The sequence below is a fragment of the Carica papaya genome, chromosome 5 (genome assembly GCF_054855325.1).
Source record: "Carica papaya isolate Zhongbai chromosome 5, ASM5485532v1, whole genome shotgun sequence".
NCBI lineage: Eukaryota > Viridiplantae > Streptophyta > Magnoliopsida > Brassicales > Caricaceae > Carica > Carica papaya.
The window spans coordinates 43,704,441-43,722,083 of record NC_142313.1 but is presented as its reverse complement, the minus strand read 5'-3'; the positions used below and the strand labels follow the sequence as shown (position 1 = coordinate 43,722,083).

At 35.3% G+C, this 17,643-nt stretch overlaps 1 protein-coding gene across 2 annotated transcripts in view; it reads right to left on the bottom strand.

Moving 5' to 3' along the window:
* TPC1 (two-pore channel 1) overlaps nucleotides 1-17,643 on the bottom strand; it is a 46,650-nt gene that overhangs the window by 16,086 nt on the left and 12,921 nt on the right. Inside the window, exons 12-22 of one of the 2 annotated variants that reach the window (XR_015819506.1) lie at nucleotides 14,845-14,906; nucleotides 13,087-13,159; nucleotides 12,750-12,815; nucleotides 12,496-12,639; nucleotides 11,091-11,148; nucleotides 9,801-9,908; nucleotides 9,512-9,575; nucleotides 8,807-8,975; nucleotides 8,215-8,279; nucleotides 1,514-1,814; nucleotides 1,225-1,295 (exon numbers count right to left, since the gene is read on the bottom strand). Coding sequence is in view for 1 of the 2 variants with exons in the window: in XM_088221231.1 (XP_088077357.1) it covers nucleotides 8,215-8,279; nucleotides 8,807-8,975; nucleotides 9,512-9,575; nucleotides 9,801-9,908; nucleotides 11,091-11,148; nucleotides 12,496-12,639; nucleotides 12,750-12,815; nucleotides 13,087-13,159; nucleotides 14,845-14,906 (809 nt within the window). In the remaining variant the exon portion in view is untranslated. The remainder of the gene's footprint in view (nucleotides 1-1,224; nucleotides 1,296-1,513; nucleotides 1,815-8,214; nucleotides 8,280-8,806; nucleotides 8,976-9,511; nucleotides 9,576-9,800; nucleotides 9,909-11,090; nucleotides 11,149-12,495; nucleotides 12,640-12,749; nucleotides 12,816-13,086; nucleotides 13,160-14,844; nucleotides 14,907-17,643) is intronic. The other variant, XM_088221231.1, reaches the window with a different exon arrangement.

Genomic DNA, 17,643 nt, shown 5'->3' with positions numbered 1-17,643 from the left:
TTTCTAAAATCGATCTTCGAGTAGGGTATCATTAGATTCGGGTAAAGGAAAAAGATATACACAAAACAGACTTCCGGACGCACCAGGATCACTACAATTCAGATTGACACCTTTTGGCCTCACCAATGCCCCAGCCGCAATCAGGCCCTCATGAATTACATTTTCAGAGCCTTCGTGCGAAAATTTGTTCTTGTCTTTGATGACATTATTTTACAACACCACCAAACAAAAATATCTCAAGCAATTAGAAGAAATCCTGAAGTTATTCAAAAGCAACAAATTGTATACCTAACAATCTAAATTTTTCTTCTTTCATACTAAAGTAGAATATCTAGGACACATCAGCTCCGGAAAATGAGTAAAAACAGACCGCTGAAAAATAGAAGCCATTGTCAGCTGACCAATGCCACGTATATTGAAGACCTCAGAAGATTTTTAGGCTTAATAAGGTCTTACCACAAATTCATACAAAATTACAGAGTCATAGTAAGTCACTCACCAACTTGTTAAAAAAGGGTGCTTTCCAGTGGAATATAGAGGCCAACCAAGCTTTTCAACTTTTAAACAGTCATGACTTGTAGAAATCAAGCTAAATCAGTATATAAAAATGAGCTCAAGACAGTTTTATATGCAGTAGGATAGTGATAGTATTACTTAGAAAGAGTTCTTTTTGTCATTAAGATTGACCAATGCAGCTTGAAGTATCTGTTAGATCAAAGAGTGTAATCAATGGTAAACCAGAAGGGAGTCATGAAATTATTGGGGTTAAACTATATTATCTAGTATAAATAGGGGTCATCCAACACTGCAGCAAATGTTCTCTCAAGAAGAGAACTGGAGGATCCTATAGCAGAAATATTATATACTGTATCTACCTCCACCTCTGCCTAAATGCTATAAGTACTCAACAACTGTACCAGTGATCCATTCACTCAACAATTATTCACAGAGTTGATGGTATCCCCTTACAACAGGCCTTCCTTCAGCCTGCACAAGGAATTATCATGTGCAAAGGGAGATTGGTGATAGACAACAAGGAAGAGTTGCGGAATCAACTACTTTACCAATGCAACAACACAGTTGTAGGGGGAGACTCAGGAATCAGGACCATCTATGAGCGGAGCAAATAACACTTTTATTGACCCAAGATGAAGGAACATATCATTCAATGGATCCAATAATGTGATATTTGCTAATGTTCCAAGACGGAGAAGATCCCCATACCTAGTCTTCTGTAGGCTTTGACCATATCCTCAAAAACTTGAACTCATGTATCCCTCAACTTCATCAAATAACTGCAAAAATCCGAGGTAAAAGACACTACATTATTAATGGTAAACCGTTTCACCAAATATGGACATTTTATACCACTAAACCCATTCGCTGCCAAGGAGTTGCTCGATGCTATATGGAATTTGTGCAAAAATTCCGCAAGTGACAGCATCCAATAAGGGTAAAATATTCACCAGTCTATTCAGGAATGAACTAATAAAGGCAGTGGAAACAAACTTACACTTCACTTCTGCATATCATCCGTAGGCAGATGGCCCACCAGGATGACACAACCAATGTCTTGAGATGTATCTCTGCTGCATGAAAAATCAGCAATTCAAAACCTGAGCTAAATGGCTGAACGGCTGCAGAGCGGCGATACAATACTTCCTAGTACATAAATCTAAAAATGAAACCCTTCCAAGTGCTTTATGGGTATACAGCTCCACATTTTTCAGAGATTGTAGATATTTACTCAGCTTTATATAATTGGAGATGTTCTTTTCTGAAAGAGAAAAACTAATAAGACAATCAGACAACAGCTTTTGAAGGCACAGTCAAGGGCAAACAATACACAGACAACCATCGAAGTTAGAATTTTTGAAATTCAATATTGGGTACTACTCAAACAACAACCATACAAACAGAGTTCAATAAGACAAAGTGGAAGGTCTAAATTATCTCCTTGCTACTATGGGCCTTTTCAAGTCAAACAGAAGATTGAAAATGTAGCATACAAGCTCAGGTTGTCAGCAAAACCTCAAGAATCCATCTCGTCTTTCATGTATCTCAACTCAAAAGATACATTACAGGCACATCAGTGATCATAGAGACTTACATCCCAGTACTTGTGAATGCTTACTCAGTGTTCAATTTCGTAACAATGAAACATACTACGTGCCAACCCGATTGTGGACCAGGTCTTTATCCAGTGGAAAGGTGCTCCAACTGAAGAATGCACATGCAAAGATGGCGAGTATATTTGATGTCAATCTCCAAGTCTCAACCTTGGGACCAAGTTGTTATTTAAGGGAAGGGTATAGTAACAAAATCAGTATAAGTGTACTTTAGAAAGAGGGGTAAAATAGGAATAAATGTGTAGTGGCGAAAGGGTAAAAATAAGCAAGGATAAAATAGAATTTTCACCCTTGCACAAAAGGTTCTCGAAGGGATCTGTTCACCAGCTATTCCAACTAATGCCGGCTGCTGTAACTGAAACTTGTTGCATTGGTTTCAATCGGTGCAACCATCATCTGTAATGAACCAGAGCGCCTAACAAACTAGCACGTACTACCCCGATTTCGCCTATAAATAGGCTGTCGATGAATGAGGAAACCGTCACCAAAATGTTTGAATCTGTCTGAGTTTCCTCTCCTTTCTCTCTCTCTAGACTCAAATCTTTCTACTTACCGGATTAGGTCAGAATCATGAGCAAAGATTCTGACCTCATGGGCAAGGATCCTTAACACTGACAACCTGAAAGAGGAAAGCGAAATACTTGTAAATGGGTGCTTATGTAACAAAGAAGAGGGTACACCTTGATGTATTCTTTTGTGGTTTCATTGACAGGGAAACTGCAGAATCTAGCCTTAGTAATTACTGGTGTGAAACGGGCAGCAGGTGGTCAGTCATTCATAAGCTTTGGGTTTGACATAGGATAGAGGTTGATAAGGAGAAGAATCAAGTTCTAGCATTAACACGATTGTCTATTTCCTTGTTAACTTGGGGAAAGAAGAATAGGACCTTAGAAGAAAACAATTGACTTTCCATAGAGTTAGGGCACTATTGTATTCAGAACCTTAGCCTACACAAAACTGTCATACTTTGATCAATGAGAGAGTCACAAATGCCACTAGTATCCCTTAAAATTTACAGGATACATTAATAACCCATACAAAGACAAAGGCTACTTGTTGATTTGAACTAAAACTTCATATCCATAAGAAGACTTGTAAATTTAGGACATTAGGAGAATCTTAAAATATTTTTTGAACAATATCTCCATATAAGTATTTTAGCATATGATTGCAATACCTTAGATGAAGATTTAGAGAATGGAAATTCTACTTCTACTTATTATTTCTCATCACCATAAGGTGTCAATTTATAGTAAACATGCAATCAAATTCTAACAAAACCTAACAAAATTCTAACAACTTTTTAAGAAATGAGGAATAACAAAATCTATTATACCTCACCAACTTTGTGGTTACCTCCCCTAAGCTAATAACAACAAAAATAAAACTGAATTGATTCTTTTATTTTATACACTCCCCCTCAATCTAGTTTACGTATATGTTGAGTAAATCTACATTGGATGTTATGTCATCAAAGATCTTTTTTGGTAAAGTCTTTGTTAGGATGTCTGCAATCTGTTGACTGGTTGGAATGTACATGAGTACTATAGTACCATTTTCTAACTTCTCTTTGATAAAGTGACGATCAATCTCCACATGTTTGATTCTGTCATGGTGTACAGGATTCTTGACCATATTGATGGTTGATTGATTATCACACCAAACTTTCATAAGAATGTTGTTAGAAACCTTTAGTTCGACAAGTATCCTTCTTAACCACATACCTTCACATATACCAAGAGCAAGTGCCCTAAACTCAAATTCTGCACTGTTACGAGATACAACTGATTGTTTCTTGCCGCACCAGGTGACCAGGTTTCCCCAAACATAGGTACAATACCCTAATGTAGGCCGTCTGTCGTTTATTGAGCCTGTCCAATCTGCATCAGTGTAGATTTCAACATCTCTTTCACTGTCTTTTGAAAGAACAATCCTTATCCTGGAGTCATCTTTAAGTATCTTAGAATTCAATATACTGCTTTCATGTGTTCCTCAGTTGGCTAATTCATGAATTGACTCACTGTACTTACTGCAAAACTGATGTCGAGTCTTATATGTTCTAGATAGATAAGCTTCCCAACTAGTTTTTGATACCTTTCTCTATCAATTGTTTTATCACTGATTTCGAATCCAAGTTTGATGGTTGGATCCATAGGAGTGTCAGCAATCTTACTTCCTAGCATCCCAGTCTCCTTCAGAAGATCCAAAACATACTTTCGTTGAGATACCAAAATTCCCTTCTTGGATCTAGCCACCTCCATTCCGAGAAAGTACTTCAGTACTTCGAGATCTTTAATTTCAAACTTTTTGGCTAAGAATTATTTAAACTTTTGAATCTACTCAATATGATCTCCTGTAAGGATGATATCATCTAAATATACAATCAAGATAACTTTCTTACCTGAGGTACAATACTTGACAAATAGTTTATGATCAGATTGACATTGCTCATATCCTTCCCGTCTTAGTGCTCTTATGAATCTATCAAACCATACTTTTGGAGATTGTTTTAAACCATAAAGTGACTTTTTCAGCTTGTATACTTTTTGCGGACTGTCTGCTAGTTCAAATTCTGGTGGTATGTTCATATACACTTCTTCTTCTAAATCACCATTAAGAAATGTATTTTTCACATTTAGCTGACAGAGTGGCCAATCAAGATTAGAGACGAGTGAGAGAAGTACCCGAATTGTATTGTGTTTGGCTACCGGAGCAAATGTCTCTTGATAATCTATCCCACATGACTGAGTGTACCTTTTGGCTACTAGTCAAACCTTATACTGATTCACACTTCTATCTGAATTGTATTTAGTAGTGAAGACCCACTTGGTGTTTCCCTGGAGGTAGGTCAATTAATTCTCATGTTCCATTCTTTTCAAGTGCCTTGATTTCTTCTTGAACAATCATCCTCCATTCAGGTATTTTCATAACTTTATGGATTGTTTTAGACTCTGATGAGCTATTATCTAACCTGCACACAAAAGTATGATGTTCCAAAGACAACTTGTCTAATGAAATATAGTCCTGTATAAGATATTTGGTGCATGTCTGAGTCCCTTTTCTCAAAACAATAGGCATGTCAATGTACATATCTGTAGAAGGAATAGTAGTCTCATTACCGGGCTCCAGGATCAATGGTTGATTCATGGCAAGGCTTGGATGATTTAGGTCTCTTCCCTTTGTTTCTTCTAGTATAGCACGTAACTCACTAGTTGCAGGTACTGTGTTCTCTGTAATTGGTTTTGGTTCAGGTTCTTTATATTTATATGAGGTTTATAGGTTCAATCTCCATAGAGGGTTTCTCTGGTAGAGGGTGACTCTGTGGATATAGAGGAGGTATGCTTATATTCCACAACTGATATTTCTGAGTAAATGTCTCCCCCTGAATATCAGTTGTGGAGTAAAATAGTTGGTTTTCAAAAAATATGACATTCATTATGTTATAAAATCGATGAGTTTCCGAAACTAGACATTTGTATCTTTTCTGATTAGCAGAGTACCCAACAAAGATGTATTTAAAGGCCCTTGGGTCAAGTTTCCTATGGAGATAAGTGTGAATATGAACATATGCTGAACAACTAAAGACTTTGAGTGGTAACGTATTTAAGATATGAGATTTAGGAAAGATTTGTGAAAGAATGGTATAAGGTGATTGGAACTTTAGGACACGGGAGGACATCCGGTTTATCAAGTAAGTAGCAGTGAGAACATCCTCTCCCCAGAGATATTTTGGTACATGAGTGGTGAACATGATTGATCTACCCACCTCAAGAATGTATTTATTTTTCCTCTCGACTATGCTACTTTGTTGTGAGATATGTACACAAGAGGTTTGGTGAATAATACCATATTCAGTAAAATATTTCTCAAGGGTGGCTTCAAAGCATTCACAAGCATTGTCGAATTTCAATACTTGGATAGTAGCATGAAATTGTGCTTGGATCATTGTATGGAATTTTTTAAAGAGATGTCCAACTTCAAATTTTCTTTCATAAGAAACACCCAGATAATTTTTGTATGATCATCAATAAATGATACAAAACACCTAATTACGGTGATATTGGTGACCTTGGAGGGTCCCCATACATCGCTATGAATTAATGCAAATGATTTTGAGGGTTTGTATGGCAGACTAGGAAATGAACTTCGAACATGCTCAAAAAATTGACATGAGATCTTTTCCTTTCAATAGTAAGGAAAACAATTTTTTCAAATACACGAAATTTGGATGTCCTATTCTATAGTGCCACAACATAATATCATGGTCATTATTTGCAGAAACAGAGTTTGCATATACTACATTGTGAGTTTGTCTTCTAGAAACATTAATTTGAAGCAGGTATAGTCCTGAGCTCATCCTAGCATTGCCAATCATCCTTCCCGAGTCCAAGTCCAGAAATTCACACATGTTAGAGACAAACTTAGCAGCACAATTTAAATCTTCACATAGCTTATTTACTGATAACAAATTACAATCCAGATTTGGAACATGAAGGATTGAGCAAAAAGTCAAATTTGGAGACAAATTTACAGAACCCGTTCTTATCACTTTTGAAAGGGACTCATCAGCAATTCTGATTGAATAGTCTTCTTTACACTTGCTGTATTTTTGAAATATTGAGGCATCTCCAGTCATATGATCAGATGCTCCTGAATCTACAACTCAAACTTACCCTTTTTCTGAATAAGTAGACCAAAATTATTACCTTTGTGTGCCACTGAAGTACTGACCGAGTAACCTTTTTGGGACAACATTCACTTGAGAGCTTCTAGCTGTTCAGGACTAAAAGGACTGCTCTCCACAGCAGCATGTGGAATTTCTTCGGCAAACACGTGATTTCCCTGGTGCTTGTTTGAGTTTTATGGCTTGAAGGGCTTCCAATCACTTGGCTTGCCATGAAGCTTCCAACACTTTCTGAGTGTGTGCCCGAGCTTCCTATAGTGGTCACATTAGGGTCTCGTCTTCTTTGTATGAGCATCCAGTGCTCGGGTTGTGAGCGCAGAGGAATTTCCGGCCTGGTGGGTGAGTTCGGCGTCTCCCAGCACGACCTTCCTTTGACTTTCTTCTCGCCAAATCTCAAAAAAAACTTCACGAAGACTTGGCAGTGGCTTGATACTCAGCACGCATCCCCGAACGTCATCGAGGTTTTTGTTCAATCCCAACAGAAATTTGAAGACTCGTTTCTGTTCAACAATCGATTTGAAGATTTTCATGTCTTCGGGACAACTCCATCCATGCTCTTCGAAAATGTCCAATTGTTGCCAGCTGTGGGTCAAGACATTATAATATTGGGTTACACTTAACTCGCCTTAACAAAGATCATGAAGAGTCGATTCTATCTCAAAGATAACAACAATGTTCTCCTTGCTGGAGTAGAATTTCTGAGCCGCTTCCCAAATCTCATGCGCGGTCTCACAGAGAAGGAAATTTTCTCCGATTTCTGGAGTTATTGAAGTTATGAGCCACGACATGACCATGCTGTTTTCGATCATCCATGTACGAGCATTTAGGTCAGTCGTGGGAGGAGGTATGAGTTCGCCAATGAGATACTCGTCGCGCCCCTTACCTCAGATGAACAGCAGAACAGACAACGACCATTGAAGGTAATTGTTGCCGTTTAATTTGTGTCCTGTGATAAAGGACGAAGACATTTCACCCACACTGTTGTTGATGGATGTGTGATGATAGGTACCTGAGGAGACCTCAGGTGGAGAAGACGGAAGCTCACATGTGGCCATTTGTGACTTCGGTGCAGCAGGGATGATTCTCTTAAATTAGGTATGCTCTGATACCATGAAGATTTAGAAAATGAAAATTCTACTTCTACTTCTTATTTCTCATCACCATAAGGTGTTAATTTATAGGAAACACGCAACCAAATTCTAACAAAACCTAACAAAATTCTAACAACTTTTTAAGGGAAGAAGGAATAACAAAATCTGTTACACCTCACCAACTTTGTGGTTACCTCTCCTAGGCTAATAACAACAAAAATAAAACTGAATTGATTCTTTTATTTTCTACATTAGTGTTTTTCTGAATAATATTTATTTTACTAAAAAGTGTATAAACTATGAAGGATACTCATTATCAGCAAGATCTGTTCCCTCCAATTTGGGGTTTCCAGCATTGACAATTCCACCAAACACCTACAAAGTTACAGGTGAAAAGTATAGTTAGGAACTTAAACATTACAGAGCAATATTGAGTTCAAAGAAACCATAGGTGCTGAAGATATGCTGTTTCAGTGATATGCAGAAAACAGGTAACAAGTTGAAAATTTTCTGTCAGAAAATGGGGGGAAAAAAACCTGAAAACTTTCTACCACCAGAGCTAAAGAACATAAAATAAAAAGCAATTTGAGGGAAACATCAAACTCTTGTTACTAGCACCAAAATCAAGTGAACCAGTGTACTAAAGCTCTAAAGAAATGTTGACATGAGTGAAATCACTCAATCTAGAAAAGAGAAACTTATACCATTTTAGCATTTTCATAATTAAAAGGAAGCAACAAAATGGAATATGTGTTGTAAACATATTTCTTCCAGCTTTTCTACTGATGAAAAGCATGGACTCATAAACAAGCAATAACAACAAAAGAAAAAGCACCTATTATTCATTTTCCACGTTGATTACTTTTCATTTGTAAGGCAGATAGAAAGAGTATCCACATTACCTGTACACCGAGAGAGCAATAGATACATAACACACAAAAAATAGTCCCAAGATACGGCATTAAACTTGGTATGAGGGTCAGGAATGTGGAGATAAATGCTCGGTAACGCTTGACATGTGTAAGAATCCTTATCAATCTTAACATTCTTGCAAGAAGAAGGTACCGAATCCTGTTAATAAGAAAAGAGGATAACCCAACCAAGGTAGATATTAAAAAACAGCAATTTCTTGCATAAGAACTATAACTCGGACACACGACAGAAGACAGCAAAACATAAAGGCGCATCAGACATTAGAATATAAATTAAAAAGATACAGGAAGAGATCATTTTCAGATCTACAGAAACTTAAAAAAAACCAAAATTATGTAAATTACAGATTACCAAACATCTATAGATAGGAATTCTGAAAGTTGGGAAATAAACATATTGGAGTGGATTTCAAATTGTCTGCCAGCACTAGACTTTCCTCAAAACTCAGCAACACTACTTGCAAAATCTAAACATAAAAATTTTTTTGTTATAGCTTCTATTCCTATAGACACTAGTTAGACACAATAATTATTGGTTATAGATTTCTAAAAGATTTGAGCACATTCTGATTATATCAAAAAGCTCATTTTTTTAACTAAAGTACACAATGAAGACAAAAATTAATTCTAAAGAATGAGAAGGTGTACAATATGATAAAATGGAACTGTCCCTACCATTCTCCATTTGAGAAAAAGGTCTGTTCATCAGGGGAAGCAAAAGTAATTGTTTCTCCAATAACTGCAAATATAAAGATCAACAATCACAGCATCATGTCTATTCCATATTTCTCATATAACATTATACAATACAATACTAAAGGAGAAGAAGAATAAGCTAAAAGAAGCGCAAAAGAAAAATCTATCAATCGAATTTAACAGAAGTTCTGATATGTAAAATTGCTAGCATAATAGGGAGGCAGGATTGACAACTGCCATCTGCCACTTGCCCACCCAGAGTGGTTACCTATTATCCACGTGACCACAAAATCAAAGCGGTTTTGACCATCCCTCCAATAATTTTCGAATCCAAATGAATAGATTTTTAGAACCATCTCCACTACATAGATCCACCCTGATAAAAAAATAAAAAAATAAGATCCAAAAACAGAAACTGAGGATGAAGTCTGATAACACAAGCATTGAGTGGAAGATGCATGATGAAAGACCAAAGAGCAATAATAATAAAGTGCCGATTCAAATGTTTGTGATACCTATACCCTGTTGCAAGGGCTCAACATGCTAATACAATTATCAAGTAGCTTAGATCCTTTGACTAAGTACTTATTAGAGGTGCCTTTTTCTATAAAGAAAATGAAGTGTCCTGTACTATCTTCCTTCATTGGTTTCAGTTAATCTTCCCCCAACATACTATGGCACAAGCACCCTCCAAACCATGCGTAAGGAATCAGTGAAAAAGTCCTAACCAGGAAAGTTGCAGAATCATCACACCCCTGAGTGTCACTAATTCAACTCTTGACCTCTCCCTCGTAAGGGGAGCAGAAGTACCACCTCCCCATATGGCTTGCTGGTCCAAACTTTTACGAAGTCAGGTTTAATGCAATTTTAGTTATAGATAACTTAAATGATGCCATTATGATGCCACATCCATAGCACATCAGTCTGATTTTAAATTTTTCTTTTTTTGCATTAAGAAGATATTCCGGTTTTGAAGGATCTGGCTCCATAAAAGCTATTAACGCTTTTGGTCTGGGAATATGCACATTGTGTTGAGCATAGTCTCATCCAACAAACAAAGACTGAAATAAAAGTGAGAGAGAAATAGAGAGTAAAACACAAGGAATCATTTGTGAATCAGCATTATGCCTATGTTCATGGAGCCACCTGAGAATCTTCACTCTGGAGAGCATACTTATTAGGGGAGAATACCAAAATGATAAGAAAACCCCTAAAATACCCACTAATAGGCTAGGACAAACACTGAAAATTCTTCACTTGGAGAGTCCAAAAAATTGTTGGTTCTTGGAGTCTCAACTTGCATAGATGGTGTACTTGCATCGTTTGGAAAACTTTAGCTGAAAATCTTGTTTTTCCAAAAATTTTGTTTCGAGGACCTTCATCCAGATGGCAATAAGGTTCGTCTGAACCTAGGGACGCATTTGAGCCTTCCTCCTCATGCCCAGATGCTTTTTCAGGTCTTGAGTGAACCAAGTGGGAAACAGAAAAGAACTATCTTACATTCATATGAACAAAGAAAATCATGCATAGTAATATAAATGCCTTTGCAATCCCTTACCAAATACAAACTCTACCACTTGCCACACCTTCTGACCAGAATTGTTTTGTATATCAAGCTGCAATCAAGTTCACAACAAAAAACAAAATCATACAAAAAAAACAAGTAAGAATCCAAATTGCCAAACTAAGCCACTTACAATTAATCAATCAATTTTAGAAGTATGTTTCTTTTGACTCCTAGGTGCCAAACTAAGCCACTTACAAGTAATTCAAGCACAGGCATAAGCAAGCACAGGCATAAGCAAGCACAATTGCTTCTCTTACAAGTTAAATCAGCTACCTTTACCATTTCCCCAAATGTACTAAAACGCTCCTTGCACTTTGGGTAATATCAGATTGCCCCACAAACACCTACCTGGTTAGAACAGTTGCTAATCAGCCAGATGGCTGCTCAACAAGTTAAAATGCAATTTACCAAACGACAACCAGGGCAAGCCAAGAGGCCCAGCCAGCCATGTTTACAAGCCAGATTGTGTCACTTGGATGAGCAATAGGCCAGGTCATGTAATCTGGCAAAATGTGATCCCTCCTGGATACTCTCTTGGCTGGGTGGCCTACAGCTAGACCTGGCTGAACAGAACCATGTTCTTGGCTAGCCAACTATGGCTAAATGACTTGCTAGTCAGAGGATCTGTAAAGCCAAATCGTATGACCTTCCCTATTCACATGGGCCCCTTGCCATAAGTGGCCTGGCTGACCGGCTAGAACCAGCCAACTAATTCAATTTCTATGATTATATTTTTACACATTTTTATTTTATTTTAAATTTATTTATTTTTATAACATTCATATGTCTACATATTTTTACTTAAGTTAAAACTTATTTATTATTATAATATCTTAGCTCATTTTAATAGTATATTTATAAACTTTTATATCATATGTTATTGTGTTAAAATAAATCCTCGTATTCTTTTTGCTAATTCATATCTAAATCCTTTATAGAGTAACAAGAAAAGTACCTCAAACCAAATACATTACTACCATAAGTAATACTACAGGAAAAAGCACCAACTGAAATACATGCTTTGCATGACATGAACTAGTAATCTCACACGTCAGGCTGGACTCTGCAGAGCCCCTAGGATTATAAGCTCACCACCAAGAAGATTCTAACACAAGCTAACATAAATAGACAGAAATAATAAGTGATCTTCCAGCACTAATATCATAGGCAAATTGATTGTACACTAATCTTAAAGTCTTATTTGACAGAAAGGCATGTGATTATTTGGAATTGAATGAGTAGTTCAACACCAGACTGCTTGAAAATGAATGCCATCTAGAACACCAGCATTTATACGAAAATAATACAAATATTTTTGTTTCATTATGTGTCATCTATCAGTTCATTAGAAAGAGGAAGTTAGAGCAGAAATAATTGACAAGAATCAGAGCTGTACCGTTGTTTCAATGATCACAGTGATCAAATTCAATATGAGAATGAAGGATATTATGTATCCAAACTTGGGGCTCCGAACAAATTCTTTCAACCTTTTAGAGAAAGGTGAATGGTAGAACATCGGGTATTTTTCAAACCAAGGTGGCTGCAAAACAACGTCCAGTATCAACGATGCATTAATTGATCATTATCACTCTCAATAATCAAGATCGGAAATGTTTCCTTTTGTTTTAGCTCAAGAGTAATCTGACTTACAGAATCCTCCTTTTGGAATCTTAGAGCAATGGCATTGCAAAGGTCAGCAAATTCATTCATGTTGATCTACATGTGAAACCAAGAGCAATTCCAATAAGCAAATGTCAGCAAATTAATCCTTATTAATCCATAGGTGAAATGAGCAAGTCCAATAAATAATCAACAGAGATGTTCAATCAACCAGTAGGAACTGGTGATACGGATATCTCATCACAAAGCAAGCTCATCTTACATACTACGAAAATCATGACTATCACATATCATAGAGAAATTAACTTCTTAAGCAAAAAAAGTATCTTTAGTATCTATCGGTGCCAAAAGTTAAAAATTAATATACCTTGAAATCGTGACTATCATCAAGCTCATCGAATATTAACCCAAACTCTTCTTTTGATATTTTTGGTAACGTCCTAGAAAAATATGAATTAAATATGCATGCATTCTTCAAAATAATGCTAATAATCAAATCATTAGAACATATATTTAATACAAGAACCTTGATAATCTAGAAGTGAGAGAAGTTAACATTTTGTAGAACCACTAACCAGTCAAGGGATGCAAATATTCGTAGTATGAGATATAGCAAATAGTTATCATGAGGCATAAAGAATGAGACATCAATAATTTGTTTACTTAATTGTCTGGAAAAGCCAATGTAGGTAGTTACTCTGTTAAAGTGAAGACAACGAATAGATGTATCATCTACGGGTATGTTCTTCTCACAAAGCACTAGAGATGAAACACCTTTCAAGTCTGATTTATTATAGCTGCATTTAGTATATGACTTAAATTAAAGGAACAGCTGAGTGGATCCCATCTAACAATCCTCAAGGCAACTTGTCTAAATTGATCAGCCTCCATTCTACCATACAAGCAGTATCAGCTTCAAATGCATCAGTCAACCAATAATTAAATGTTTGACAATATCATCTTATCCAAATGTTTAGCCAAGTTATAACCAGCCAAAACAAGCTATACAAACAGAAGGAGAACAGAAAGAAACAGAAGTGGAAAAACTTTAATATTGGAGAAGGTTGCTATAGAAATTGTCTAATCCTAATATTAATAGAAGAGTGCAATATATTTATGCACGTGTTATTCCATTATTAATAGAGAAAAGAATATCTTAAAGTGGATACATTTTAATAGTACAGAATCTATGTAATTATAATGTTTAAGTGTTATCGAGATATTTTGCTTATTAAGAGAACATGGCAATACTTAACAAACTTAAACCCCAAAGAAAAAACCAAGTGTTTATTTTTTTCATTCCCAGTGTAAAGATACAACAAATAAGTATTGAAAATAATTTGTTTGCTCGACAAACAAAAAATGACAAATAATTTTATTCCTCAAAAACTAAAGAAAAGTAAAAATTAAGGCCAAATCAATGATTTAACTTGATTAAAAAGGACAGACTACTAACTCATTTTTATAGGGAAAAGGAAGTTCATAAGCAAAAAGGAAGGAGAGAAGGCAATATGTGCCTCGCTAATAAAAGTAAGTAAATACAAACAAAAAAGTTTACTTAATAAAAAGTTGTGAATTGTTAATTTTATTTCAGTACTGAAAGAAAGCAAAAAGGAAAACAGAGACAAATCAGTCATTCTATTTAATCAAGATTTTCTTTCCCTAGAAACAAGAAACCGGTATTTTTATCTGATAGAACAATTTCACCAAAAAAAGTGAAAAGAAACAAGTAATGACAGAATAACAATTCTATTGAGAAAATAAAGAAGAAATAAGTAATTAGAAAAATATTATTAGAAAACATAAATTTGTGATAAAAAACTAAAATTATGCAATAATAACGAATCAGTAAGTAGACTAAACGAAAAAAATAGTAAGTTTTTTATTTTATTGGAAAAGAAAACAAAATAATGAAGTTAATATAAATATCCTCTGCTTTTCATCCCTTTTCTTGTTTTCCCTTTTTTTTCTCCCATTCTCTCATTATATCACATATCTCTTTCTGTCCCATATCCATTCTAGTTTTAGAGCTTCTTGTCCTAGTGTTATTGGCTTAAGAGCTTCTTGCTATGCATCTCTTTAACTAAAATTTTCATCTGGAAAGTGTTTGCAACACAATGAATACCTGTATTTAGCCAGTTCTTCAAAGAGATGAAGACATTGCTCCTTATTGATGTATCCAGCATTCTGTTAAACCCAGGGAAAAGCGTGATTATGCGGGAAATTTAATGTAGAAGATTACAACAACATCCAACATTCAGTGTTAAAAGACAAAAGAATATCATTTATATCAGAAATGATTACAAGGGAAATTTAATTTACAAGCTAACAACAAATATCAGGAAATAGATTATTCTATTTACCAGTAAAATAACAACTAAATCTAATAAAACAAGTTAATAGCGCTTATGAGTTTGATCTGACTCTGCAAGGTCTCGCCTTTCGTTTTCTTTGTGTCTCTCCATATTTTCTATCTCGTTTATTATTTTTCCATTTAGTGCTATTTATCTTCTATTATACTTCCTCCCTACATCCAATGGCAGGTTGTCCCGCCTCATCTCTCTTAAGATTTCATCTTTGAAGTCAAAATTTAAAAAAAAAAATATGTACATACCATCCCAAAATCTTGTTAGCTACCAAACAACACCAGATTTGTATACCACCCACTAACTAGTTAAAAGATTCTTTTCCATTATTCAACTTGATTGATAGGATAACAATATATCAAAAATTAATCACTCTTGACAGTTAAAATTTGTAATTTTTTTAATCTAGGCCGCAGAAGATCAAGTCTTTTTTCTCACGAATGAGGAAAGGTATGCCTACCCTATCTCCAAAAAAAAAAAAAAAAAGTGAATGCACATTTACTTGAAACAGTTTCCAAGTAACTGTTTTACGCCTATGAGCATGCGTGGAGCACATATGTAACCATTGATTATGTGTTGATGAAAGTCTTGATTATTTTGAATGATGTATCAAAGCCACTTTGTCTCTTTGATCAGAACTATTAATATCTTTAACAATAGTACAAATATCGTTATTTTGTTGGTTACAGTATGAAATTTTTGGAGAAAATAAACTTTTAATTTTATTTCTTATTTTTTGTGTTTACATTTAGAAGATATAAATAGAGTGGTTATTATTATTCTAGTTGAACTCTAATTATAAAATATAATTATACTATTAGAACTCTAACTAATATAGTATTTTACTTAGCATGAAATCCTTATCAACACTCTCCCTTAAGTTGGTGCAAAAATATCACACATGTTCAACTTGCAAATCAGGCTCTGAAAAGATTTGTTACATAGTTCTTTACTGAAAATGTCAGCCACCTACTCATTAGAATATATATGATATAAGTATAGAAAGTCACCAACCACCTTCTCTTTTATAAAGTATCAATCAATCTCAATGTGTTTTGTTTTATCATGTTGAACTAGATTATGAGCAATGTTAGTTACTGCTTTATTATCACAAAACAAGAATAGTTTCTCGTCTTTAAGCAGTTTTAACTCCCTCATTAATTTTTCCAACCATAGTAATTCACATACTCTTTGAGCCATTACTCTATATTCTGCCTCAGCACTTGAGCAGACAACCCCACTTTATTTCTTACTTTTCCATGTGACTAAATTGCCTCCTACAAGTGCGCAGTAACCTGTAGTTGTATTATTTAGGGACTCAGCTCAATCGGCATCTGTAAATGTTTCTATTTTAAGGTGACCATTTTTAAAAAAGAGCAGACATTTTCCTATTGCAGACTTCAAGTATCGTAATATGCGGAAAACAGCATGTAAATGAGTCTCACGAGAATCATGCATGTACTAGCTCATAAGACTAACTGCATATGTTATATTAGGTCTGCTATGTGAGAGATAAATGAGTCTTCCAACTAGTCTCTGGTATCTTTCCAAGTCAACTGATATACCACTACCTGCTTGCAATTTGTAGTTGCTCTCAAAAGGTGATTATGTCGGCTTGGATCTGACAACTTCAATTCTCAAGAAATATTGCAATTTTTCTAAATCTTTGATTTCAAACTCTTGAGCAAGAAGTTCCTTCAACCGAACCATCTCCTTTGTGTCATCTCCAATCACCACAATATCATCCACATAAACAATGAGAAAAACGACCTTACCCTCATAATGTTTGATAAATAAAGTATGATCCGTATTACTTTATTGATATCCAAAAGAGATAATAACTCTTCTAAACCGTTCAAAGCATACTCTTAGAGACTGTTTTAATCCGTATAATGCCCTTTTTAATTGGCAAACTTTTCCTTACATCCTCTCATTTTCAAATTCAGGTGGAATTTTTATGTACACCTCTTCCTCTAAATCTCCATAGAAGAATGCATTTTTTACATCAAACTGCAATATATCTCAATCAAGGTTAGCTGCGCAAGATAAAAATATCTTAATTGTATTCATTGTCGCAACAGGTGCAAATATTTCCTAATAGTCAATTTTATAGGTTTGAGTAAATCCTTTAGCCACCAATCTAACTTTGTACTTTTCGATCGATCCGTCTGCTTTGCGTTTTATGATGAACACCCATTTGCAACCAATTATCTTCTTTCTTTGTAAAGGTGAAACAAGTTCCTATGTTTCATTCTTTGTCAATGCTCTTATTTCTTCAATCATGCCTTTCTTCCACTTGAAATCTCCTAAAACTTTTCTCCAATCTTGTAGAGTAGACACAGAGAAAACAGACAAGACAAAAACTATATAAGAGGAAGATAGAGAGTCATAGAAAACAAATTTAGATATAGGTAGTGTAAGTTCTCGTTCCTTTTCTAACAACAATAGGTTTGTCTAATAAATCACAAGAGAAAAATAACTCATCAGAATCTTCTAGAACCAGAGAAGATTCTTGACCTGAGACAGACTGCATGATGACTTTTTTAGACTTCTCTCTC